This window comes from Balaenoptera ricei, chromosome 15, assembly GCF_028023285.1.
Source record: "Balaenoptera ricei isolate mBalRic1 chromosome 15, mBalRic1.hap2, whole genome shotgun sequence".
In the NCBI taxonomy this organism is placed as follows: domain Eukaryota; kingdom Metazoa; phylum Chordata; class Mammalia; order Artiodactyla; family Balaenopteridae; genus Balaenoptera; species Balaenoptera ricei.
Window position 1 is genome coordinate 7,823,377 of NC_082653.1, and position 27,144 is coordinate 7,850,520.

Consider the following 27,144-nt stretch of genomic DNA (forward strand, 5'->3'; position numbering starts at 1 on the left):
TTCGTATAGTAAGGGCTCAATAAATATCAGTAATTATTTTCAATGGTTGATATGCTTGCTAGAGCAGAGTTTTTCACCTGGATAACTGGACTTGATAATTCTTTGTTGTGGGGCTTGTTTGTGCAGCACACGTTGTGACAACTAAAAATGTCTCCAGACATTGCCGAACGTCCCTTAGGTGCAAAATCACCCCTGGTTGAGAACCACTGTTCAGCATCTCAGCACCGTTATGAGTGATATTATTCATTATAGTCAAATAGCTGCTTCACCCTATTTGCTTTGAGCAATTATTAAATACTGTATTGGATACATTTTGTTAGTTTTTTTTTAAACCTCACATCCCTTCTGATGGTGTCAGTAACCTCTTCCTGCTTTGGGAGAACCACGCCCATTCTATCTGTACCCTGTGTGCTTTCCATAAGGTCCTCAGTGCAGTTCCTGACACATAGTGAATGGAATGGTCAACGTATGGTAAGAATCTATCTCTCTTCTATTGGCTGACGGTGTGAGAAGATCTCAAAGCTCCTGGAAGCCCCGTGTGGAGCAGAGTGAAGCCACCTAGAAGGAACAAGACTATGAGATAAAACCTAGGGTCCCCATTTGGACTCTGAATCAACCCAACCCTGAAGCCATCCCTGCTCCCTGGACTTTGGGTTCTGAAGGCCGACAAATTTCTTCCCTGCTTGTGTCAGTTTGTGTTGACACAACTGCCTACTACCTGCCAGGCATTATGCCAGGTGTTTGTATATGTACCTTTATTTATTCTTCATGGCCATCTTGTGAGAGACATAAATTATACTCATTTTACAGGTGGCCAATGGAAGCTCAGAGAGTTAGGTCATTCACTCAAGGTCCCACAGCCAGTATGTGATTGACTATAATTTCATTTCATTTCCTCCACCTCCCAGCCCAGTTTATTACGCTTGCCCCATTGTCAATCTTGGTGTGGCGAGATGGGCCATTCAGCAGGAATAACACTTAGCTCCAAGTCTAACAGAGGCTTTGCCTAGACAGAGCAGAACTTTGCCCAAGGTCTTGGGAAGATTCTCTGCATTCTAGAGGGGAAATGTTGTGACGTTTTTGCAGACGCATGCTGGATATGTGAAAACTATCTGCCTAGGGAGACTTAACTCCTGTTCATCTATCAACGTGAGACAGGGAGAAAATTATCTTAGTTAATATGACACTGCCTTATTTTGAACACATCCAAAAATAGCCAAGGGAAAGAATTATCTTCACTAATAAAGTAAGGCAGATGTGAAACCTTCACACTTGGGGGAACATGAATGATCTTATTATCCTGAGCATCTTCATGGTAACAATAAAAATTCATCTTTATTTGAGTTTCAGGCAAAATATAAAATAGTATGATTACCTTGCATTTAACACTGCCTGGATCCTGCAAACCCAGTCCTGTTCCAAAAGTTATTATGATAAAACCTCAAAGAGACTATTAAGAGAAGCCCAGCACCTTCTGGGTTATCTATATGCATTGCTGCTTTTGCCTAAGACCACCCCAGAAGGAAGTTATTACTTAGATAAACTTACAAGGGAAGTTAAACACTTTGTCCGTGGCCAACAGCTAATAAAGAATAGAGATCAGGACCTAGGGTCTCTCTGACTCCCAAACCAGTGCTCCTTACGCTACGAACCACACTGTTTGAGAAATGAGTGAGGCCCTAAGAATACATTCCCGATACTCGTCCTTCTGATTATTCGTTCAATCTCAGGTTTGCACCAGTCCCATAAAGCATGACCACTGAACAAGAATGCTGCTCAAAATCAATAAATATTCTAAGTCCCTACCATATCTGAGGCACAACACTGTGTGGTATGGGTTGTAGGTACTACAATCACCCAACCACTGGAGTTCTTGGACAAAATACCCAAAAGTCAGACCATAAAGAGACCAAAGTCATGAACCAAAAAGCTCCTTCATTTCCCGAGTCAGCACTTTACGACTTTTGGTCAAAGACCATTGGAATATTTCTGAACTTCATGTCTCCAATATACCCTCACTTTTCTTCCACCATTTCTTTCACTTGAGGTCCTTCAATATCTCCCCACATCCACATCTGCTACCTCTATCCTATTATTTACAAAATATGAACACGATTATACAATATACACACACACACACACCTACTTAAAAATCTATATGGTTTGCTATCACACTTGGGGGAAATATCAAAGTCTTTAAAATAATCTCCTAGATCCTTAGCAGTTCTACTAAATGTCAATATGAAGAAGTTAAACTTTTGCAAGCTATGAGCAGTATTAAAACCTGGAAGACTGAGCTAATTTTTAAAAAGTTTCAAATAGTCATGAGATACTACAAAGTTTTACTGAATTTTTAGCCTTTGGAAGTGACAATAAAAAGCCATACATACCCATTTCCTATTACTATTTCCTATAAATAGAGTGAATCAAAGAAAAACTGAAAAATATGAATGTTGGAATAAATGCTGCCCCAAATAGGCCCCAAACATCTTGATCAATGCAGAATTCTTCTGCACATCAATATGAAATACGAGGTGTACAGTCAATAGAAAAGTCTATTTTCTATGATAAAACATCTTTCATAACCAGATTTAACTGGTTACAGTTAATACATAAATAATTTCTGAGGGAATTCCCTGGCAGTTCATTGGTTAGGACTCTGCACTTTCACAGCCGAGGGCATGGGTTCAATCCCTGGTCAGGGAACTAAGATCCCACAAGCCACGTGGCACAGCCAATAATAATAATAATAATTTCTGAGACCGAAGCAGGGAAATATACCCACCTTCCCAAACAAATTCTTAATTTTCTTTTTTTTTTTGAGTGGAGGAGTTTATAGCTTTATTGGACATTGACTTGTTTCCTCTCAGCCACAAAGAGAAGACCCAAACAAAAGTCCCTACATATTCTTGTATAACTTAAAATACATTATATCATTACTACATATTTATACTTCAATAAATCTTAATCTATAAAGCACATTTCTTATAATTGTTATCAGAAAATCTATAAACAAGCTCCATTCTGCCTCACTCCTCCACCAGCTGGCCTCGCATTAGTATGCTTTTTAACAGGCTCATGCAAATCTCACCTTCCATTTTTTAATTTGATCCAAGTACCAGATGTAACCAAAACCTCTGGAACTATGAAATATTTTTATTCACATGGGTCATTTTCCACACAATTATGCCCACTATAAAAAAGCCTTTTCTCATATCTATATTTTAACTTTCAGAGTTTTCCACTAAACAGAACCACAGTACTTGGGATTCTCAGACAAGGAGTATATGATCCTACTACTACAATGTGTATTATTTTTATACATTAAAAAAATGTGTTAAGACTTAAAATGAAAAAAAAAAAATAGTTCCACCAACTCTGACAGTTAATAAACTAGTTGTTATAACCTAGTTCTTTTTTTTTTTAAAATAGAACCCATTCAATTTAACATGTAAGTATAACCTCAATGCTACTAGAGATTGATTAGCTTTTTTTTTTTTTTTATAAAAGACCCACAAACCTCCAAACTGTGATAGTTATCTCAGACTCACCTCTGAAGATTGCTGAAGAGCTGGCTAGCTCTTTGAGCTGAGTCTTCCTTTACCCAAATACAACACCCTGGTAAGACAACTATGGCTCTAGGAATCTCAGAGGTGGGGGAAGAGGCTAACTCACATGCAACAGCTTTGTACCAACCCCCAATGATTTACAGTGGAAGAAATACCTACCTAATTATGGCAGGGTTACAGTACCTAGCACAGTGCCTTGTCGGTAGAAAATTTAATAAATACGTGGCTGCTTTGTTAGCCTGGTGTTCAATTCTTTTGTATCAAAAGAATAAAATCGCAAACCTGATACTTGTTGCCCACCTGTCAGGGATTTTTCTGTCCTTAACAAAAATGAAGGAAAAATAATAACGATTTAGATCTTCAAGTCTTTTGTTTTCTAAAAGCCAAGACAGACCATCACTCTTGTTTACATTTGCCCTTCAACACTGCCATTCACTACAAATCTTTCCCTAGTGTTATAATTTCTACCTTCATAGTTTTACAACTGTTTATTGTTTAGACTGTCCACTTTCTAATGATACATGAGAGGACATTATTTTCATTAGTGGGATGCTTCCCAATTACAGGTAAGATGAGCTATTTTTGAGTTTTCCTGCAGGCAGGAAACTAACTACACCTAGATAAATTCTTGATATACTTCAATTCTTGGATCAAAGTATTTGTCAATCTTCCCCAATCTAGGTGTCCCATTCACTTTTTTATGTTTCATCACCATCACTTCTTATCTGAGTTTTAAGGCTCATTTCACTTTGAGGTTTTTGGTCATCCTTTATCTTCTATTTTCTGAATGCATATTCAAATTAGGTAAAAGAAAACTGGTAAATTTCGAAAAATGGTTTCAGTTTTCAGATTTTACAATTCCTACATTGCTTTTCAATGTAGAAAGGAATGTATCCTTGTAAAGAACATTTCAATGATCAACACAAATAACATATCTGTCTAAGAAGGAAAGTTTTAACAAAGGGACAAAGAATCAGGTAGTTCATCATTTGGAAAAATAATAAGAATATAAACATCACATGGAAGATTTAGGCATTAACACCTGAATTAAGTTTAAAATTTCAGTTTCTAGGCAGGTATGACACCATTTCTTTCAAGATAAGATAATAATAGTGGGTGAAGATTTTCTACATTTCCCAGTGGATTTTCTAAGTCTATAGGAAAACTATTATGTATCATTTCATGTTTTTAATTTTGTCTTCATTTCAGAAGAAAAAGACCTGAGTGCTGATTTTTTTTTTTTTCATTTCTTAAACTTTCACAACATTGAGAAGTTTCTCTGCATTGTGTCTTCGCTGATGTCTAAAAAGATTTGAGCTTTGACTATAGGATTTCCCACACTGAACGCATTCATAAGGTTTCTCCCCAGTATGGATTCTCTGATGATTGATAAGCCCAGAATTCTGGCTAAAGGCTTTTCCACATTCGAGACATTTGTAAGGTTTTTCTCCAGTATGGACTCTCTGGTGTTGCACAAGGATGGAACTCCTACTGAATGCTTTCCCACACTCAACACATCCATAGGGTTTCTCCCCACTGTGGATTCTTTGATGAAGAATAAGGGCTGAGCCCTGACTGAAGTGTTTTCCACATTCATCGCATATATGTTGTTTCTTTCGGGAGGGATTTCTCTTTCTTTCAAACCTGCCCTTGGGGAAACAGGTTTCTCCATATTTAAAAATTTGAGGAACACCTATATTGAGAGTGCCAGGAACTTCATGAGATTCTACTGCTGAAGGAATCTCCTGCTTTGGAGCTAGCGCTCCATTTTCAGTCCTAGCATCATCATCACAGTGCCTTAGGGAATGGAGCTCCCAGGATGCCCACTTGAGCTGGTTTTCCACGGCATCGAGCTCAGAACTTGGTAATCCCTGAGCTTCTTCTTGAGATACCATCTCCTCTACTAACACTTCCCGTTTTCGTCGTCGAAGAGAAACCGGCTGTCCAGGGTCATCCAGTTCACTCTCTAAATCCTCCAGCACCGTCACTGCCTCCTCTCCATTCTCTGGATGATGCTCTCGAACCCAAGTCTGTAGCTCCTTGGGTAGGATGGCAACAAACTGCTCCAGTACTACCAGCTCCAAGATTTGTTCTTTTGTGTGTGTCTCTGGCCTGAGCCATAGACGGCAAAGTTCCCGAAGCTGGCTCACAGCTTCACAGGGCCCAGGTGAATCCTGGTATCCAAACTGCCTGAATCGCTGCCGGAAAACCTCCGGGTCAGGGAGATGGTTCCAGGGGATACTTGACCCCTCTTCGCCATCAGGATCCTCCTCCAACTTCACTCTCAGAATTTTTTCCTCTTCATCTGGAGTTGGGATGATAAGTATTGAATCCTCTTCCACTGACTGTGCAGACATCCTGATTTATAATACTTCAAGAAAAGACAATCAAGGTAGGATATAGGCCTCAGGGAAATACCCCGTTTTCTTCACAGGCACTCCTAGGGCTCGGGAACCGCAGCCGCTTCGCTGTGCACGGCGGACGCACAAAACCCAAATTCTTAATTTTCTATCAAGATTTTCCTATAAGGATAATAAGTAAGTAATTCTGACATGAGAAGGATGCTGCACTAAAGATTAAAGTTTTATTTGCTAACTTGAGAACCTTTGTGCCTCTGGGAGATTCACCAATGCGTTTCTACCATTTCCATTTCCAGGTACTTAAAATTTAAATAGACCAAAGAAGAGGTGTGTGGAAAAGAAGAATTTAAACACTTTCTAGGATAGTTGTAAGAGCATCAAATTGATCATATTTCTGAAAAGTGAATTTTAAATGATTGGGCTTTGTTTATAATGGAGTGAACAGATAAATGTGAGTGCAGCATTACATGACGTGAACCTGGGGAAAAAAATGTAGGAAAACAGTCATGAAACTCACCTCCCTGCCTCAAAAGTGAACCAAGCAGCATCTCGTCCATACCGCCGCAGGGCGCTTAGCGGCCAAGAGATGAGTTTGACTCTGGGATTCTGGACGTCCCAAAGACAGATGTGCTCATATGTAATCTGCAAGGCACATTCGCCATGTACATCTAAGTTAGGAGATGGCATCAAATACACATTGAATCTCTCTGGGAGAAAAACAAAAGGTTAGTCTAAAATCCCCAGAAATAAAACATCAAAGACATTGTAGGAACAAAGAGGCATTTCAAAGTAATTCAAGCTCTTATTCTAGGTTTTGGTTGAATATTCAGGAAGATAAACCTTTCTCATAAATTAACAGTTCCAGAAAATGATTTTTTTAAATGAAGACCATATTAAATAACATAATAATGATACAGTCTGGTTGTCAACATACATGCAACACTATATACATGAGCAAAGATCTTTTTAGAATTTTTTAATTTGCATAATAAAAATTTGTATGCCAGTAAAAGACTAAAGCAATGAAACCATTAAAAACAATTTTTTTCTTGCCAAGTACATGTTAATTACACCCACACTTTTGTGTTCACAAAAGATGCAGGTGCAAAATAATTGTTGCATGGTTTAATGATATTAAAATTATATTGATCAATTTATAATTTTCATAACTAAAGGAATACAACTCTACCCCAAATTATTTAAATAAACTAATACTAACTAATACTATGCACTTAACTGACTAACAGTTTGGAAGAATTCCAGTGGATCTATTTGAACTAGTTTTAACAAAGAGCTCTCTTTAGCCAAATACCGGAAAGAAATATTCATTTGCTTATTTGGATGATTGTTAACATTTAACCAAGACTGCTCTGAATAAACTACTTGGCTTATTATTGCAACTGAATTTTCATCCCCACAGATACAGTCATGGTATTTCTATTACATTTCTAGAAAATTCATTAATTTAGGAAGCTATAGAGTCAAAATTTTAAGTGAAATATGAACAAAAATATTATTACTATAGCAAACACACTTTTATCTATCCATTGTTATGGTAGATTGCCTACATCTGAGAAAATAGTGTGGCACTAATAATATCACTGGTATTCTAAATTAATTGTTTTATAATAAGGAAGTCATTAGAATTTCCATAGACTTTAGTTTAGTAAATAGGAGTGCCAAGATTGTGTTCATAAATGTATTCAAGCATCTATTCTTCAAGTTTTCTAAGTTACTTCAAACTCCCAGTAACCAAATATTTACTGCTTTCTAATAACTATTATTTTAAAAGTATAGTCTAGTGGAGCAAATTTCTCCCTGGAGAGTTCTGAAACAAGTAAGAAAGATTGACATCATCAAGCAAAAAGTAAGAGAGACCATTACCAATTTCTTTGCTTGGAAGTTCTTCCATATAACTACCTCATCCAAGAAAAACAGCAAAAGTCATAAGAGTGACTACTTTAGTTACAATTACTTGAAGTCATACAATTAATCTTGTAAAATGCCTTAAAAGACAGAGCTGAGTTTCATTATAATCCCTAGTAGTTATATACCAGAGGCGTTCTTATTTCTATTTGACAGAAGAGGAAACTGAGGCACAGAAAATTGGTACCAGAAAGGTAACTCCTAGGCACAGGCAATTCTTGAATTCAGTTTGGAGCACTATCCGAATACAGCTTTGCAAATATAAAATGTGAAAAATAAGTGCTGATCTGAGCCCTCTAAAAAATAATCAAAACCTGTCATGCTTTCCTCTTTATGTCTGGCTTCATGTGCATTTGTCGGTGAGGCACTACAGGTGCCGTTCAGCCCAAGAGCAACCTGAGTTAGTGAATTATGGAGGCAGGAGCCTGGGGCTCGGTTGTGTGACCCTGGTAAAGGACTTAATTAAGCTCTCTGCCGCTCAATTTCCCAGTCTGCAAAGAGGCTCCTCTGAATTAGCTAGCACTTCTAAGACTTTGTCAATAACACTTCCCTGGAGATGGATTCTGGCAGATATGATGCATCCAAAATAGTCGCCGACTGTAAATGTGTCATGAAGACATAGTTCCAATTGGGAGAAAGGGCATTTTTTACTAACAACTGGAGTGTGAATCCATGGAAAGGGTCAGTACAATTCCACCTCTGCCATGTTCGTAATCAAGCCAGGTGACCCACAGCCTCTTCGGTTGTGATATATCCTCATAGATCAAGTCAATAGGCTAAGAGCAGAACTATGGGATCCCATCTATCCCATCACAAGGCCCAGTTATTTGGAGCCAAAGAAATGATTCCTCACCTCCAAGCTCATACTGCAAACCAACATTGATTCTGTTGAAGTGTTCATGAATATTTCGGTCTTTATTATTTATAATGACGTATTCCCAGGTTGAGTGTTGAGCTCAAAGAGTTGGCTCAATTGTTAGAGTTAAAAAAATATATCACAGATTTAGATGGGTTTAAACTTGATGAAACATTCATGAAGTCTGGATTCTATTAAAAACACTGGAAAGTGTTCAGTAAAAATTTTAAGTGAAAAAAAGCAAGACAAAAACTCATTGCATTGTAAAATCTGTACACTATAAATATAGGCTCAAGAGTATAGTATGGAATCAAACAGTAGTTATTGGAATTGGAGCAAGATTTTTAGCTCTTTTAAGCTTCAATTTCCTCATCTGTAAAATGGAGAAGTAACAGTACTTATATCATAGGGCTGCCGGGAAAATTAAACGGTCTAATGCATCTTCTGCACAAAACTGACACACACACAGCACGTTCCCCATAACTTCTATCTGATATTATTAATGTAGATACATTCCTATTATACGTTGAAAACATGTTAAGAAAAGAAACACACTGAAATGTCTGCTCAGGTCTTAGGTGAAATAAAAGGTTATTTTTACTTCTTTCTTTATACATTTTTGTACCTTCAAAAATTTTACATCATGAAGATGTCTCATGTTTCATTATATGGGGACAAAAACAGTTTTAGAAAAGAGCGAAGGAGAAAATTCTCTTTACATACCACTCTGTTCTCTCTCAACCCCCGTAGCCAGTAAGTCAGGCTCTCCAAGGCTGATGTCATTGATTCGTGTCCCTACGCACTCCATCTGGAGAACTTTGCACCATTCATCAGCCTCAAGATCTGCGGAAATGTCCAGAGATTAACGTGTATACCCAGCACCCGCTGAAAAACAAAAAGCCAAAGCCCTCCCCGCCTCCGACAAACCTGATTCACAAGCAAAGGTCTTGGAGGTATCATCATTGAAATAAATCACTATGGCATGTTTCTTGGTGCTTTTTGGCAACCGAGCTACGTTCTTCACGTTGTTGAGTTCTGTAACCTGAAAAATGAACAATGGTGAGTATAAGGGTGCTCCGGAAAGAAAGCTCCCCATCAACACCATCAAACTGAGTGGAGGCACGGAAGGCAGAAGGCACATCCCAGGCGAACACAGCCTGACAGAAGAGTGTGTATTCAAAAGCGATGAGTTATTTCAGTGTCATCCTCAACGCCTAGCAAGGAAGGTTAACAAATTACCTCCCCTTTTTAGATTTTTCTTTTTTTTGAAGCCTATTAAGAGGCACAGGCTCAAAGCTTCATAGACGTAGACGCTTGTTTTATTTTTTTAGTTTTTTATCCGCCCCTGTCAAAGACTCTGCCTTCTCCATTGTCATCATGTTTATCTCCATCAATGTGGACAGACTTTCAAATACCCCATCTCTTCAGAGTACTCCCAACGCAAGCATCTTAAACACACTGACCCCGAGGAAGAGAAGGCAATGGTGGTCTGCTTCATAACTAGATGATCTCACCCCTTGATAATCAGAGATAGAGTCTTAGGATTCTCAAGGATGCCCCTCTACTCAGGGTTGAAGTCATATATTCCAACACAGAGAGCTGGTTGGTGAGATGTTACTCCAGTCTCTCTGACTTACTCCTAGCTTCTCCATGGTTATGGGGCCACTGCTTTAGGGTCTGAAAATACTGCATGGTAATCACCTTCTTCCTAACAGTAGGGGAAAGCTTTCCCCACTAGCCATTCTCCTCACCTCCCTCTCTCCCTTTAACTCCTTTATGAACCGTTTCCCTCCCACAAGGGGTATTGGCTCATTGTGTTTCCAAAATGCCATCTCTCATTCAGTTACATCCAGATTCCCTGCTGCATTCCAGGGCTGTGATCATTGAGTCCTGCAGGAGAGAAGGTTTAGGTGGCTTGGGGCAGAGTATTTACAAGATAAATAACCCTTTCACACTGACTTAGTCTATCTCTTCTGTGTTACACAAAAGAATGGGTCTCCCATCAGTCTTTGCCATCAGTAATGTCATGCCATTTCTCCCATCTATTACTCTAAATTCAATAAATGCCTGGCTCAGGAAGTAGGTGAGGAGAGAAGCAAATACTCTCCATGCACATCCTAACCTGATGATTTCGGTTCCCTGCTTCTTAACCTCCGCTGGCTCTCTTTATAGGATAGTGCAAACTTCTTAGCATGAAATATCACAACAGTTGCTATGGACCAAATGTTTGTGGCCCTCCCAAATTCATATGTTGAAAGCCTACCTCGAAGGGGATGGTATTAAGAGGTGGAGCCTTTGGGGTGATTAGGTCATGAGGGTGGAGCCCTTGTGAATGGGATTAGTGCTCTTAGAAAAGAGGCCCCAGAGAGCTCCCTTGTCCCTTCTGCCATGTGAGGACACAGCAAGAAGTCGTCTTCTAGAAACCAGAAAGTGAGTTCTCACCAGACACTGCATCTGCCTGTGACTTGACCTTGGACTTCCCAGCCTCCAGAACCGTGAGAAATACATGTCTGTTGTTTATAAGCTACCCAGTTTATAGTATTTTTGTTGTAGTAACCCAAACAGATAACACTGTTTCCCAAAAGCTGCAAACTCTTTAGTAGCTAAACACTACCTATCTCATTCCCCAACTGCACCAAGTCTCTCAGCGTTTACCAGATGCAACTGTTTATTTTTTGCTTATTTCTGTGCTAATACCACAATATAAGCCACTATCCTCTTGCCATAACTGCTTACTGGTCTCTCCACTTCTATCCCAACCCCACTCATTCACTGTAAACACAGCATCCAGATGATTTTTTCTTTTTTTTTTTTTTTTTTTTTAATGTTTTCTTCTTAAAACCCTAGTCAGCTTTGGGAAGGAAGTAGCTTTGGCGGAAGCAAAGATATTTTGGTGAAAAAGGAAAAAGGAGCCTTAACGTGAACAGAGGCACTCGGACAAGTGAGGGTTAGGGGGCACAGATGAGCTTTTTAAAACGCAGTTCTGACTCCAGCGTTTCTAGGCATAAAACAGAACATTTCAATGACTTCCCTTTTGCACTTGCAACAAAAGCCCAAATCCTTAGAATGATAATGAAAGCCCCCTGTGGTCCTCCTTAGAGCTCTCACCAGGCTCCTCTTTGATACCTTCCTGAGCATCCTATGTCCCAGCCACACTGGCCTTTTTTCAGTTCCCAGGAGGCACCATGATTCTCCCGGCACAGAGCCTTCCCCATGGTCTCCTTACTTCACTCCCACTCACCCTGCTGGTCTTAGTTTAAATCTCAGTTACCTGCAGAGCCCCACTGGACAACCCCCAGCCCCCATCAAATCAACGTCTCAAGGCTCTACGATCCAATGACATCTTTGCCCTCACAGCCCTCGGATGGCTATACGGGTTATGGTTTAGCGCCTGTCTTACAATAAAAGTTCCATAGGGCAGAAACGGTATATTTTTTGCTCACCACTTTGCCCCCTGAATCTAACCCAGAGCCTGTCACATAGCGAGAATTCAATGAATGTAGGTGGACTTGAACAAAAGACCAAACTCACCCACAAGTTTACGTGTATGGTGCTTCTCCAGGGTGAATGCCTTCTCTCCTGTCTCTTTTCTCCAGGGAAATTTCACTTTTCCTTCAAGGTCCACTTCCTCTGGGAAAGTTGCCCTGACCTCAGTGTGAATTCATTGTTCCCTCTTTCTGTTCCCATGTCTGCTGCATGAAGCTGTATTCTATTATCTGTTGTTGTAATTAATCCATTTAGCTCTCCAGCTTCCAGTTAGACATGAGTCACCTATCAGTAACTTACTGATGAGCTGAATCAATGAAAAACAATCATTTGAGAGTCAACATTTATTGAGCCTACAGCCTACATTTATGTACACTCTGCTTAATATTTTTATATAGAACATCTCATTTGATCTTCATAAAAATCCTATGACTGATATTATTATCAGTATTTTCCAGATGAAGAAACTGGGGATGAGAAAGGTTAAATTCATGTGCCCAAGTCCACAGCTAAAAGATGGCACAAACGAGTTGCGAATGAGGCAAACTGACCCCAAAGCTTCCGCTCTTCACCGTCTGAAACACTAATAATGACTAACTCTGCAAAAGTTCAGCAGAGAGAATCTTTAACTCCGAAAGTCATCTCCTACTGGAGGACCTCTTTCTTTTCACAGGGGTAGGTTTTATTCTAACCCTCTACTGAGATATTATATAAGAGTAGTCCACCCTAGCCTCAAACTCAGCAATGACCTTGAAATATGTCATTTCATTAAACATCCATCAAGGGCAAAGAGGAAGGAATAGGTCACCTGAAAGGGTCAGGAAGTGCAGGGAGAGCTGCATGAGTCTGAACACAATCATCCATTTTGGAAACTGGTTTAGATAATAAGAAACCCCACACCCCGCTCAGGGTGAACGTTCAAGGAGCAAAGGAGCGGGTAGGGTTATGTTTTATGTGTGGAAGGACCATCAGGTTCTGAAGCAACAGTTTCTGTCCCCAACTCAGAACTACATCTCAGTGAGCACGTGTACACACACACACACACACACACACACACACAAACGTATGCTCGTGTGCACACCTTACTTCCAAAAGAATTGCAATCTGCTCGAATTAATAATAGAATCTTCCTCAAAACACATGCTACAGTGACAATTATGAGAATTAACATTTGCAGATATATTTATAAGTCACACAAAAACTTCTATGAGACATTTATTTCCACCATCACTTCATTTTGTAAATGAGAAAAACGAGGCAGGACGTATTTTTTTTTAATATTCCTTTCCCAAAGAAATAATTGGCCCCTAAATAATTACTTTTGAAGTAAAGAGAGATTTTGATAAGGTCTCAGATTCTCATTTAATATGAGCAGTATCTTAAATGGGGGCGACATCAGTGTAACTGACCATCAAAAATGACTCTATGGGATCCTCAGCACTGTCTCAAAGAGGATGAGCTTTCGGGACCACTTGTGTGTAATAACTTCAGTTCAACTTCAGTATGCATTTATTGTCTTTTCCTTATGCCTCAGATCACCCAGAAGTTCTTTCCTGCCAAGTTCAAAACTTTTAAGGAAAACGCCCTCCTGTGTTTTATAGATTATATTTATAGTTTTCTAGATTTTATTTTTCTTCCACAGTGCAGGAGAATAGACACACCCTAAACTTTACATGAATTATGCTGTCTTTGTGTAGAGATTCACAGATAAAATGTAAAAACTTATTCAAGGTGTAACAGCATCAAGGAGGGAACCACTTAAGCACAATCGCAGGAGAACAACATTCCCTCTTCAAGAATCTTCCTTGCATCCATTCATTCATCAAAACGTTTAATTCATCGTTTATTTACTATTCATTTACTCATCCATTCATTTATTTATTTGTAAAATTTACTCTGTGTCAAGTACTGTTCTATTCACTAGGGATAAGATACAGAAGCTTTGTGCGTTGTTAGTGGGAATGCAAAATGATGCAGCTGCTATGGAAAACAGTATGGAGGTTCCTCAAAAAATTAAAAATAAAACTACCGTGTGGTCCAGCAATCCCACTTTTGGGTATATATTCAAAGGAAATTCAAAGGACCTCAAAGGGATATTTACACTCCTATGTTTACTGAAGTATTATCTACAATAGCCAAGATATGGAAACAACCTAAATGTCCATTGATAGATGAATAAAGAAAACGTGGTATATACCTACAACAGGTTATTATTCAGCCTTAAAAATATTATTTTCTTTCCCTTGTACTTCTTTTTAACTGTTAATTCCTGTTCATGGCAAACGATACCCGTTTCTATTGATGGTAGTAAGAAAATGTTCTTTTACAGTGAATTTATTTAAACAAAGAAGTGATACGATTTCAAGCAAAATATTAAGTAAATAAGAGTAGAGGTGATACTGTGACCAAAAACAGTTACGAATAAATGACAAATGACTAAAAATTAGGAGAAACACCATCAATCTACTACTCTTAATCTAATACTACTATTATGAAACTGACTTTCATTTCATTTTCTACTGAGTCAACAGTCCAGGTGACAACCAATTGACCTAAAGGTCACAGAGTCACCCAGAACAATTCTCATTTGCTTCGCAGAGGCATGACAATAAATTTCAATAGAAACTTGGTAAAGATTTGGTGCTCACTTGATATCCCAAAGGTCACCCATCTGAATAGGACCATTTGTTTTCTTTTTACCTTTTTTGTCCATTTCACGATTGCATGTCCTACATGAGAGACAACAAAGCATTTCAAGCCTCATGACCAAAATCTGAAATACGTCTGCGAATTATGATTTAAAGATCGAAAGAACAGTTCCCAAGAGAGGTCTAACATGAGATCCAGTTACAAACGTTCATTACTAACAGAGGGTTTTGATAGTCAGCAGAAAACAAAAGGAAGTCAAATTGTGTGATTAAACATGGTATATACATACAGTTTAAATATTTTGACCTACCCTTTAATATAATCTTCATGCTAAGGGAATAGTTGACCAAGTTAGACAATCAAAATAACTTCTGTTTATTTTCTGGGCTGCTACTTGCCTGGTTACTCTTTCAGATTATTCTGTGACCCCTCAATCTCTAACCTTCCTTTTCTTTTTCCAGGATATATTTAAGCATCCTGACTCCAGAGGTTTTTCTCTTGAAATGGAGCTAAAATCTGCCAAAGAAGACCATAGACATCTATATGGTTTACTGAAAATGTCAATATTAGGACCTTTGAAATGCGTGATTTTCTCTAGAAATTGGGTGTTTACTTTCAAAAGCCCAGGCTAGCTCTAGGCTTAATCTGATTTAATACATTCTGGGCCCAATTCAATCCTTGGACTGATTCAAAATTCATGGAAGACAGTGGCTCCTTGAAAATTTTGCTGGTAAGAGATAATGAACACTAAATAGGAGTTTCCCTGATACATAAAATATGCTTATGAGCACAGAGGATGGAAAGATTAAGTAAAGATAAGACTTGGCAAAAATGATTCTCTCTTTAGAATCTGGAAGTATTTCCAACCAGACCAAAGGCAAATTCTGTACCTCACAGCAACCTTCACTGTCTAGATTGAATTATTTGTTCAAAATCATCCATCGCCTCCTGGCCCTCGTGACTCTTTACTGATGAGTTTGGACTTGGTCACGCAACTTGCTTTGGCCAACAGAATGTGAGCTGATGTGCTCAAGAAGATGCTTTAAATGCGTGTGTAAGTCAGTTCCACTCTCCTTGAGCTTCAGCCCTCCACTACAATAACAATATCCCCCTCCTTCTTCCTGGATCTCTGAATGCAGGACAGATGGACTGCACCTGAGTCAAACTAATCCAGCTATGCTCAATACACCCACAGCCAACCCAGATCCCTCAGGCGACAAGGGCAGAAGATAAAGATGAGCCGCTATAAGCTACTAAAATTTTGGAACTGTTGCCATAGCAGAAGTTGGCTAATACATCCTCTGTTTGATGTCCTTTTGGCCAAGAATTTTCACAGAGTTTTTCTCTCAAATCCCACTGTATAACAATATTGCTTCTAGTACAAAGGAGACCAGATTTCCTACTCAGATACATAATAATCCACTAGAACACTGGTTATCAGTTTTAATTTAGTAGTTGAATCATTTGGTTTTAAGAATTTTTTTCAAAGAAAATCTTACAGTGTCACCATTATATACAAGTAGAACTAGTCTAACTACATGAGGAAAATGAATCCCACCCTACTCCTCAGTTATAAATCCACTTCTCAAGAAGGAAGCCTTCCATCAACCACTTCACAATGTGGTTCAATCAACCACAGAATGCTGAATGGCTACAATGTAATACTAAATTCTCAGGATGATATAACATCCTCAGTACTATTATTAAACCCATTACAAGGATGAATAGTGAGAATCAGAGAAGTAACTTAATTATGATTGCTCAGGTAGAATGGAAGGGTCGAGCCACACTCAAAGCTAGAACTTCTGGCTTCTCTAGATGTATGTTATTTCTAGCAGTACACTCCATAGGGTGTGCTCCTTAAAAAATACTAAAAGTAAATGCATGAATAAGTGACTGGCTGAATAAATGAGCAAATGAATAAAACTAAAGTTGCAAACAGTTTTGGAAACATATTAAAAGTTATTTCTGCAAGTTGTAAATCATATCTTGAGAGAGAAAAAAAAAAGAAATGCAAATCTTAATTCCTAAGGAAAAATAAAGTACTTGTCAACTCAAAAGAAGACACTCTGAACTAAAGTCATCTTTCCTACTGAGACCTTAAAATGCTGAAGAAACTCAGCTTTTCAAAAACCACTTGCTTTTATGTGGGTACACCTGGCACCATGGTTTGTATCCTGAGCTACTGCTCTAGTGAAATTCTGCTTGGGGCAAGCAAGGAATCCAAATATCAGGTCCTGTGGATCAAGCACATATAGTAAAAGACAGAAATCTCAAGACCACAGTCCAGTGAATCTTGACACATGTACACACCTCGGCAGCCACCAATGTTTTGATTGACATACAAAACATTTCAGTTAATATCACCACTTCCGGGTCAGTACTGACCATAGATAAAACCACTACTGTTACCTCCATCACCACTGGTTAGTTATGCCTTTTAGAAAACTTTATATAAACGGAATCATATCATATGTATTTTTCTGTGTTTGGATTCTTTCACCCAATATCATGTCTATGAGATTCATCCACGCTCGGTGATACTTTGGCATCATGTGAATAAGCTGTTACCCAACCACCTTTCAGGGAGTTGTCTTAGCATCCACTGAAGACTCATCTGCATCAAAATACTATTCTTTTTAATCCAACTGGTTTGTCAACCTAAGCCCATATATCTATGAGTGCCAGAGTCAAGATAAATATTGACCAAGGATGGTTTTACTGTTCCCACCTGCATACTGCTTTTTGTTAAAGTAATCTGGAAACACAGGTCATGAATATTACTAGAATCACTATGATTACTCATTTATTTCAAAAATGTGGACTACTGCATTTAATCAGGTGAGCAAGTTTACGTAGAATTTACTGCATGTTTAGTTGATAGAGGTGCCCACCATACACCCTTTATGCATTTGGACATCCTCATCCACAGTTTTTAATTTAGATTTGTCAATAGGTGAGCTGGTGTACACAACTGGGTAGTTTACTCAAGAAGGGAACCAAGCCATTTGTGACTTGACCCCATCATCAGTCTCTTTACAGGCATTCCAGAAGGACAACCAGCTAGCTGTTATCACAACTGCAAGTTCTAACTGTAGTTACTTTGAATCTGAAGAAAATCATGCACAGGTGAATATGGTGGTCCATTTAGGTTACACTTCTAGAGCCTGTTGAGAAGGGATGTTGGCGATTCTTTGTTTCTCAAAGCTTTTGGTGGCATTTGCAGACCACCTTATGGGGGACTTCCAATCTTCCCCTTGCACTGAAGCATCCTTCCTTCAACAGAGACTCCAGGCAGATGGAGAAGGCGATCCAACTCGCCTTTCCTGCGCCAATGCAGAAAATGACAGAAGGCTACCTTGTTGGTGGTGGGCTTTTTTGGCTCTAGCGTGTGATTACATTGGATGGCACTGCCTGAAAATCAGTCTGAACAAACTTTGATTCACTCTTCTCAAGATAGAGCCCAACCACGTGTATTCCTCCCACACACTCTGTGCTCCTCTAAGAGAAATGGATCTCTTTCCAGTAGCTGGAGGAAATAAAAAGCTGCACACTGAAGTCTCCACCTAGCTCCCACTTATCTAGTAGACAGTTCTTTGGGACTTTCAGAATGTTCCTCCAAATACTTCTCTGCACACACAGCCTATTGTGATGCTAGAGGTCATTATATTGAAGAGACACAACTCTACTGAAACAAAGGCAGTGCACAATTTACTGTTTTCCTTATCTTAAAAGCCCAACTGAAATCCCTCCCATTTCTGCGGTCTTTTCAGTCCCGCCAAGCAAGAACACTTAGGCTTGCTCTTGCTTTGCCTGGAGACACTCTTCCTCTAGAGGAAGAAGCCTCACTCCTGCCTTCTTCAGCGACTCACACATCACCTTCTCCTGATGACTGTATTTAAAATTGTAGGGGCTTCCCTGGTGGCACAGTGGTTAAGAATCTTCCTGCCAATGCAGGGGACACGGGTTCAAACCCTGGTCCAGGGAGATCCCCCCATGCTGTGGAGCAACTAAGCCCATGCGCCACAACTACTGAGCCTGCGCTCTAGAGCCCGCGAGCCACAACTACTGAGCCCGCGTGCCACAACTACCAAAGCCTGTGTGCCTAGAGCCCGTGCTCCACAACAAGAGAAGCCACTGGAATGAGAAGCCCGCACAGCACAACAAAGAGCAGCCCCCGCTCACTGTAACTAGAGAAAGCCCGCGCGCAGCAACGAAGAACCAATGCAACCAAAAATAAATTAATTTTTTTTTTATTTTAAAAAATAAATAAAATTGCAGCACTCTCATTCCACATGCCTATCCCTTTTCCCTGCTTTCATTTCCTCCTTAGCATGTATCAGTCACGCCGACACCCTATATATTATACTTTTCCTTTATGTTGGAGTCAAAGCAGGGGGTCACCTGCTTTGTTCTCTGCTGGATCTCCAGTGACCCTCAATAAGCACACGTTAAATGAAAGCCCCGCTTCCTAATCACCATCCCCATCGTAAAGACAAGGAGACTGAGGCGCGGTGATGTTGTTAACCTGCCAGGGGCTAGACAATTCCTGACCAGTGACACAGGCAGAATTTGACTCCAAGCAGGCAGACGCTGAATTATGTACCAGATCTTGGGTTCTAAGCCCTTCATATGGATTATGTTATTGAACTTTTCACATCCTTTCTCACTGTGATATTATTCCCATTGTACATAGAAGAGTGTCGAGGTCTACAAAGGTGAATTTGTTCACTCAGCAGGCAAACAGCAGAGCTGGGATTCAAACACAGATGATCCAGCGACTCTTTACTAAACCACCAACTGCCACCAAATGAATATACAGAAAAGAATCAGAGAGGCCATCATTCCTGAGTTAGGCAGTGTTATTCCTAAGGTGGGTGGTGAAGGATGAACGAGAGTTTATGAGGCAAAGAAAGGAAAGATGAACTTCCAGACCAAACAGAGCCTACATATGCACAATCACGAAACTGCAGTTTGGTACATAAAAACCTGGGGAAGAGCGGCGGCGAGGAGGGCAGCAGTGGGCAACAGACAAAGCGTGAAGCGGCAGCAGTTGGACTGCGGCTACATCCGAAAAGGCCCGGTGTGATGCCGTCAGGAGTGCAGTGGGACTCATGACGTCTGCAGAGCATATACTAAGAGGTTTAAAGCAAATAAATGGAAGGGTAACATCTACGCATTAGAAAGATTATTCTACAGGCCAGTGGTTCTCAGTCTGGGGGAGATCTTGCACCTCCCTCCTTCCCAGGGGAAAAGATTTCACAAAGTCCAGAGATATTTTTGGTTGCCAAAACTGGGAGGTGCTACTGGCACCTAGTGGGTAGAGGCCAGAGATGCTGCTATACATCCTACAGTGAACAGGCCTGCCCCACAGCCATGATGTTAACTAACAGCACAGTGGGTGAAAACCCCATTACAGCAAAAGTCGAGAATGAACAAGGCTGATGCATCACGCAACTAGAGAGTTCTATGCACACGGAGTTGATGAGAAAGGCGCCCTCCGGAGCTGAGCGGTGAACAGCTGGCTTGGCCATACATGGCGGACCTAACCACGGGGAAGGAAGGGAACATCATGACCAGAGGGCAGAAATGAGGTCTACAGAGGCCAGGAGGCAACCAGGTAATAGTTATGACTTTAGCGTAGGTTAGAGCGGGAGGAATGGAAAAACAGGGAGAGATTTAAGAACTACTTAATTACCATGCATTTCTTGTTTTCTAGTTTTCTGAGTATCAAAACTCCAAAGTACTATAACTCCCTCAAAGACAAGAAATATTCAACACTCTCCTAAATTTCTGATAAATCTTTAAGTATGCCATCCAATTAGGAGCTCCAAAAGAAGGACTGCCAAATCAATTTGGCTGTTTAAAGCCATATTCCAGATGTCTTATTCATCATAAATGATAGTATTCATTGAAATAAATGTTTAACAGCCAGCGATTAACAAAGTGGCCATACTTCAAAAGTTTAGTTTGCTACAGATATAGTTTTGCATTAACAACTTGGAAAACAATTACATTTTCAAAACAAAAACATTACAATTGAATTACAATTCAATTTTCTAAATGGATTATTTTGTAACTAGACAGAGAAACTGTTGAAATTTTTTCTGGTGTTTCAAGGGAAGATTAATACAATCGGATTTTTAAAAGTACATTCCCGGGCTTCCCTGGTGGCGCAGTGGTTGAGAGCCTGCCTGCCAATGCAGGGGACACGGGTTCGAGCCCTGGTCTGGGAAGATCCCACATGCCACGGAGCAACTGGGCCCGTGAGCCACAATTACTGAGCCTGCGCGTCTAGAGCCTGTGCTCCGCAACATGAGAGGCCGCGACGGTGAGAGGCCCGCGCACCGCGATGAAGAGTGGCCCCCACTTGCCGCAACTAGAGAAAGCCCTCGCACAGAAACGAAGACTCAACACAGTCATAAATAAATAAATAAATAAAAGAACATGAATTTCTTTTAAAAAAAAAAAAAAAAAAGTACATTCCCTTGAGGAACTGGTATATTCCTGTCAGAATTATGCAAGTCGTCAGCATTGTGTGGGAATATTAAGTATGTTTCTGGTGTGCTGCAAAGTCAAAAGCCATTTATGAAAACAAGGATTTGATTTCCAATTTTTCCCCTTCTTTTGCTGATGATAATTTACAGATAATGATTTATTTATGTTTACAGAGTGAAATGGAGACCGCTACCTAAAAGGCAATTTTTCCGCCTTGCTTTTGTAGGCTGTATCCTAATTATTTTTCCCCTTGTGGGACTGAATGAATTAAGTGAGCAATTCACTTTGTATATGCAAATTGTGAAGCTCTGCAGAAGCTTCAAATTATTTCATTCTAAAATAAATAAATAAATAAATAAAGCCATTATCCTACGGAAAATGAAGAGGCATAAATCCCTTTAACTTTTGTAGGTTGCCCTTGAAAATAAAAGTCAGGTAAAAGCAATACATTTCTGGGTCCGTAATGTTTTCTCAAGTACAGGATTAATAAAATAATCCATTACATTATTATTATTGTTTTTACATTATTATTATCTGTTGAAATTTTCAGAGCACTCTGAAAAGCTCTAATAAGGATTTCCATTAAAATTTTGCAAGACTTCTTATAATGTGTTCCAAACCTTTAACTTTTTCATATTGTCTTTCCTAAAAAAAAGTACCAATGGTTTTAATGCAGTGCCAGTAAGCAGGGACAGACAAATGAGGAGAGACATCCCCAGTTCTAATCAAAAGTTGTCAGCATAAAACATTTCTATCCACAAGTTTCCCCTCAGGACCTGGAACACAGCAGTTTAAGCAAACATTTTATAAAAGATTTCTTAAGAAAGAACCAGTCTAGACAGTTATATCCCAGCCCCCATAGAGATGGTTTCATTTTTTCCAAAAATATCTATATGCCCTTGGTCACTTAAAATAAATTGGACTAGCGCCTGTCTGAGGTACAAATTTGGACTGTCCTCCCTGGAGAGTGGAGCTTTATTTGTACACATGAAATAACTGAAATAATCTGTTCATTGTGTCTTCCTTAAAAATAAAAAGCCACACACATACCAAAGTGTACTTACACTGAAAAGTCTGCATCTAAAATTTACAGAGAGAATGGAGTCTGGGGTGAAGGGCACTTTCCTAAGCTGTCTGTGGGTGTGGGATTCTGGATAATCTATCTGGAGACAACTTGGCAGTAGCTACAAAAATGTTAAAGGTACAGGATATTAGCTGACCCTCTCACATCTAAGACTTTCCCTTCCAAAAAGATTAGCATGAGCATATAAAGACAGATGCACAAGTTTTTCACCACAATAGAATTTATATTAGAAAAAAATTAGAAACCTTTTTGCCCATCAATTTGGGTATTTTTAAACAGATTGTGGTGTATCAATATTAAAGAGTAGTCTGAAGCTGTTAAACTAATGAGGTGCAGCCACTAATTATTGACTTAGAATTATAGTCAAAGCATGAGAGAAAGGGTGTAATTAATGTGACCATTTATTTTATCTCATAAACCAGAATATTTTGAATGTGAAAGAAGTTGTTACTAAAAGTTATATAAAGACTACAGGATCATCAAAACATCCTGGGGAAATCTGTATTTATGGTCTCCTTAAACACAATGTGCATAGTATGTAAAGAATTACCCTATTTTTGCTTTAAAAATGTGATCCATATATGTGTGAGAATATGCTTCTATTTGTGTAGAGAGTGAAAAGAGTTTGAGGGGTGCACATCAGTCTATTAGTATTTTTTTTTTTCCTGAAGACAGGGACTAGGGCCCAAGGTAGGATTATTTTCTTTCATTTTACTTCATACACCTCAGAATTGTTTACATTTGTTACAAGGAATATGCAGGATATTTATAATTTTAAACAATGAGTGACAAGAAATAAAGAAAAAGAAATCTGCAAAAAAGTGTAAAATGAGGTAAGTGGATCTCTATCCTTTGTCAACACAACTTCTTGTGCAGTAACTTACTTGGTCAACAATATCCTGTAGTTTCTCCCACACCCAAAAATCATTTGACTAATTTTTTTACCAACTTGAGAAAACCCACCCTTTTCCTTTTGACATCATTTACAGAGAGCTTCTGTATGTTCTTGGATTATAGTCAAGTGTTTCCACATAAACACAAATGTGAAATCACATAGATCAAGTCCTAGAGATACAGGCTTTTAAGAAATTCATGTAAGAAATACATAAGAATGGGGAGGAAAAAGCATTTACATTCAATGAACTTTGTAGCTAAGTTTGTTTTTTTTCTTATTCTTATTTTCCTATGTGCATACGTGTGTTTCTTGAGACTATAACTAAGTCAAACAAACTAATAGACCAGTGACAGACTAAACAGATTACATTTTCATAAACCCTCAAAAACCTGAGGTTCTTTCCAAAATGCAAGGAAAACTAATCATTTCAAATGATTAGTCTAATAATTGTGGGGTAGGAAAAAAAATAATTTAAACTAGATGATTGTTTTATCAGATTATAGGCCAAAAATGACTGGTTTACACACAAGTATTTAACTCAAAAGGGCTTTAAATTTAATCCAAATTAAATGAAATAATCACGTATAAACTTAACAAAACATGTACAGGATATGGAGGTTGAACATTACAAAATGCTGATGAAAGAAGTTTTTAAAATTCAAATAAATGGAGTGACCATGTTTATGAACTGAAAGACTTGACACAGAAAAGATGTCAGTTCTCCCACAATTTGATCTATAGGCTTAATATAATTATTTTCAAAATTCTAACATGGGTTTTCTGTAAGCACAGACAAGCTTCATTTAAAATTTTATGGAAAGGCACTAAAATAGCTAAAACAACCTTTAGAAAAAGAATAAGTGGAAGCAATCATTCTACTCAGTATTAAAGATTAGTATATATTTACAGTAATCAAGAGAATATGATACATAGCTCAATGAAAAAGAAAAGAGAACCCAGATATAGACTTCTGCTAATATGCCCAAATGATTTTTGATAAATGTGCAAAAGTAATTCAGTGGGAAAAAATAATTTTTTTTTTTTTTTACAACAAATGGTATTGGAATAATTGGGCAACCTTAGGTAAAAAGAATGAAACTCAACCTACATCTCACACCTTATACAAAAATTAAACTCAAAATGAATCATGAACTTAAATATATAACTTAAAACTATAAAATCTTAGAAAAAGAAAATGTTCAGGATCCAAGGCTAGGCAAAGAGGTTTTAGACTTGACAGCAAAAGCATAATCCATAAAAGTAAAAATTCAAACACTGGACCTCATTAGAATTAAAACTTTTGTTCTGCAAAAGATCCTGTGAAGAGGATAAAAGATAAGCTATGGAAAAGAAAATATTTGCCACCACATACCTGACAGAAGAGTAGAATCTAGACTGTATAAAAAATCACCAAGACTTAATGGTTAAAAAAAAATCTATTAAAAATTGGTAAAAATATATGAAGAGATATTTCATAGAAAAAGATATACAGATGGCAATTAAGTGCATGAAAATATGTTCAACATCATTAGCCATTAGGGAATACAAATTAAAACCACAATGAGATATCACTATCAGAATGACTAAAATAAAAATAGTGATACCACCAAATGCTAGTGAAGATGCAGAGACACTGGATCAGTCATTCATTGCTGGTAGGCATGCAAAATCCACAGCCACTCTGTTAAGACAGGTTAGCAATTTCTTATAAAAATAAACATGCAGCCACAATATGATCCAGTAGTTGCACTCTTGGGAGTTTATCCAAGAACGATAAAAACTTTATCCATAATAATAAAAAATTAGAAACAACTAGTTCTTCAGTGGATGAATGTAAATAAACTGTGGTACTCCATACTATGGAACACTGCTTAACAATAAACAGGGACAGAATATTGAAACACACAACACAACAACTTGGATGAATCTCAAGGGGATTACATTGCTCATAGCAGCGCTATTGAAAATAGCCAAGACATGGAAGGAACTCAAGTGCCCATCAACAGACAACTGGATTAAGAAGATGGGGTGTGCGTGTGTACACACACACACACACACACACACACACACACACAGTGGAATATTGCGCAGCCATAAAAAAGAATGAAATACTGCCATATGCAGCAACATGGATGAACCTAGAGAATATTATGCTTAGTGAAATAAGTCAGAGAAAGACAAATACGGTATGATATCACTTATATGTGGAATCTAAAAAATAATACAAATGAATTTTTATCCAACATAGAAACAGACTCACAGATACAGAAAACAAACTTGTGGTGACCAAAGGAGAGAGGAGAGAGGGGAGAGGGGAGGGACAAATTAGGGGTACGGGATTAACAGATACAAACTACTACATATAAAATAGATAAGCAAGAAGGGTATAGCACAGGGAATTATACCCATTATCTTGTAATAACCTATAATGGAGGAGAATCTGCAAAAATGGTCAATCACTTTTTAGATTCCACATATAAGTGATATCATATTTGTCTTTGTCTGACTTACTTCACTCAGTATGACAGTCTCTTGGCCCATCCATGTCACTGTAAATGGCATTATTTCCTTCTTTCTTATGGCTGAGTAATATTCCATTGTATATAAGTGCCACATCTTCTTTATCCATTCCTCCATCGATGGACATTTAGATTACTTCCATGTCCTGGCTATTGTAAATAGTGCTGCAATGAACATTGGGGTGCATGTATCTTTTCGAATTATGGTTTTCTCCGGATATATGCCCAGGAGTGGGATTGCTGGATCTCATATGGTAGCTCTATTTTTAGTTTCTTAAGGAACCTCCATACTGTTCTCCATAGTGGCTGTATCAATTTACATTCCCACCAACAGTGCAAGAGGGTTCCCTTTTCTCCACACCCTCTCTAGCATTTATTATCTGTAGATTTTTTGATGTGGCCATTCTGACCTGTTTGAGGTGATACCTTATTGTAGTTTTGATTTGCATTTCTCTAATAATTAGTGATGTTGAGCATCTTTTCATGTGCTTTTTGCCCATCTGTATGTCTTCTTTGGAGAAATGTCTATTAAGATCTTCTGCCCATGTTTTGATCGGGTTGTTTGTTTTTTTGATATTGAGCTGCATGAGATGTTTGTATATTTTGGAGATTAATCCCTTGTCAGTCGCTTTGTTTGCAAATATTTTCTCCCATTCTGTGGACTGTCTTTTCGGTTTTTTTATGGTTTCCTTTGCTGTGCAAAAGCTTTTAAGTTTAATTAGGTCCCATTTGTTTATTTTTGTTTTTATCTTCATTACTCTAGGAGGTGGATCAAAAAAGATATTGCTGTGCTTTATGTCAGAGAGTGTTCTGCCTATATTTTCGTCTAAGAGTTTTATAGGGGAAAAGTGGGGGGGAGGGACAAATTGGGAGACTGGGAGTGACATATACACACTACTATATATAAAATAGATAACTAATAAGGACCTACAGTACAGCACAGGGAACTCTACTCAATACTCTGTAATGACCTACATGGGAAAAGAATCTAAAAAGAGTGGACATATGGTACATGTATAACTGAATCACTTTGCTGTACAGCAGAAACTAACACAACATTGTAAATCAACTATACTCCAATAAAAATTAATTGAAAAAAAAACTGAATCACTATGCTGTACACCTGAAATTAACATAATATGTATATATCCACTTTACTTAAATACATAAATAAAGTGAGGTTAGCTGAAACAGGAAAAAAGAGAGAGAAAGAAAAGAAAAAAAGGGAAAAGAAAAAGTAGGTTTACCAAGCCCAGGGCCAGCATACTTCCCACCACACTAACTGCCTTGGTCTCAAAAACA

General features: G+C 38.5%; 2 protein-coding genes across 2 annotated transcripts in view; both read right to left on the reverse strand.

Annotated features, from left to right (window-relative positions):
* The window catches only part of DOK5 (docking protein 5), a 153,551-nt gene that overhangs the window by 46,927 nt on the left and 79,480 nt on the right, over positions 1–27,144 (reverse strand). Inside the window, exons 3-5 of the mRNA XM_059896161.1 lie at positions 9,639–9,753; positions 9,435–9,554; positions 6,447–6,636 (exon numbers count right to left, since the gene is read on the reverse strand). Coding sequence (XP_059752144.1) covers positions 6,447–6,636; positions 9,435–9,554; positions 9,639–9,753 — 425 coding nt within the window. The remainder of the gene's footprint in view (positions 1–6,446; positions 6,637–9,434; positions 9,555–9,638; positions 9,754–27,144) is intronic.
* LOC132348733 (zinc finger protein 24-like) lies at positions 4,675–6,058 on the reverse strand. Its single transcript, XM_059896567.1, has one exon. It carries the CDS (start codon positions 5,924–5,926, stop codon positions 4,820–4,822), a length of 1,107 nt encoding a protein of 368 aa, XP_059752550.1. The 5' UTR covers positions 5,927–6,058; the 3' UTR covers positions 4,675–4,819.

Coding starts and splice junctions, on each gene's coding strand:
- LOC132348733 (XM_059896567.1), bottom strand. CDS start 5,926: ATGTCTGCACAGTCAGTGGAAGAGGATTCAATACTTATCATCCCAACT.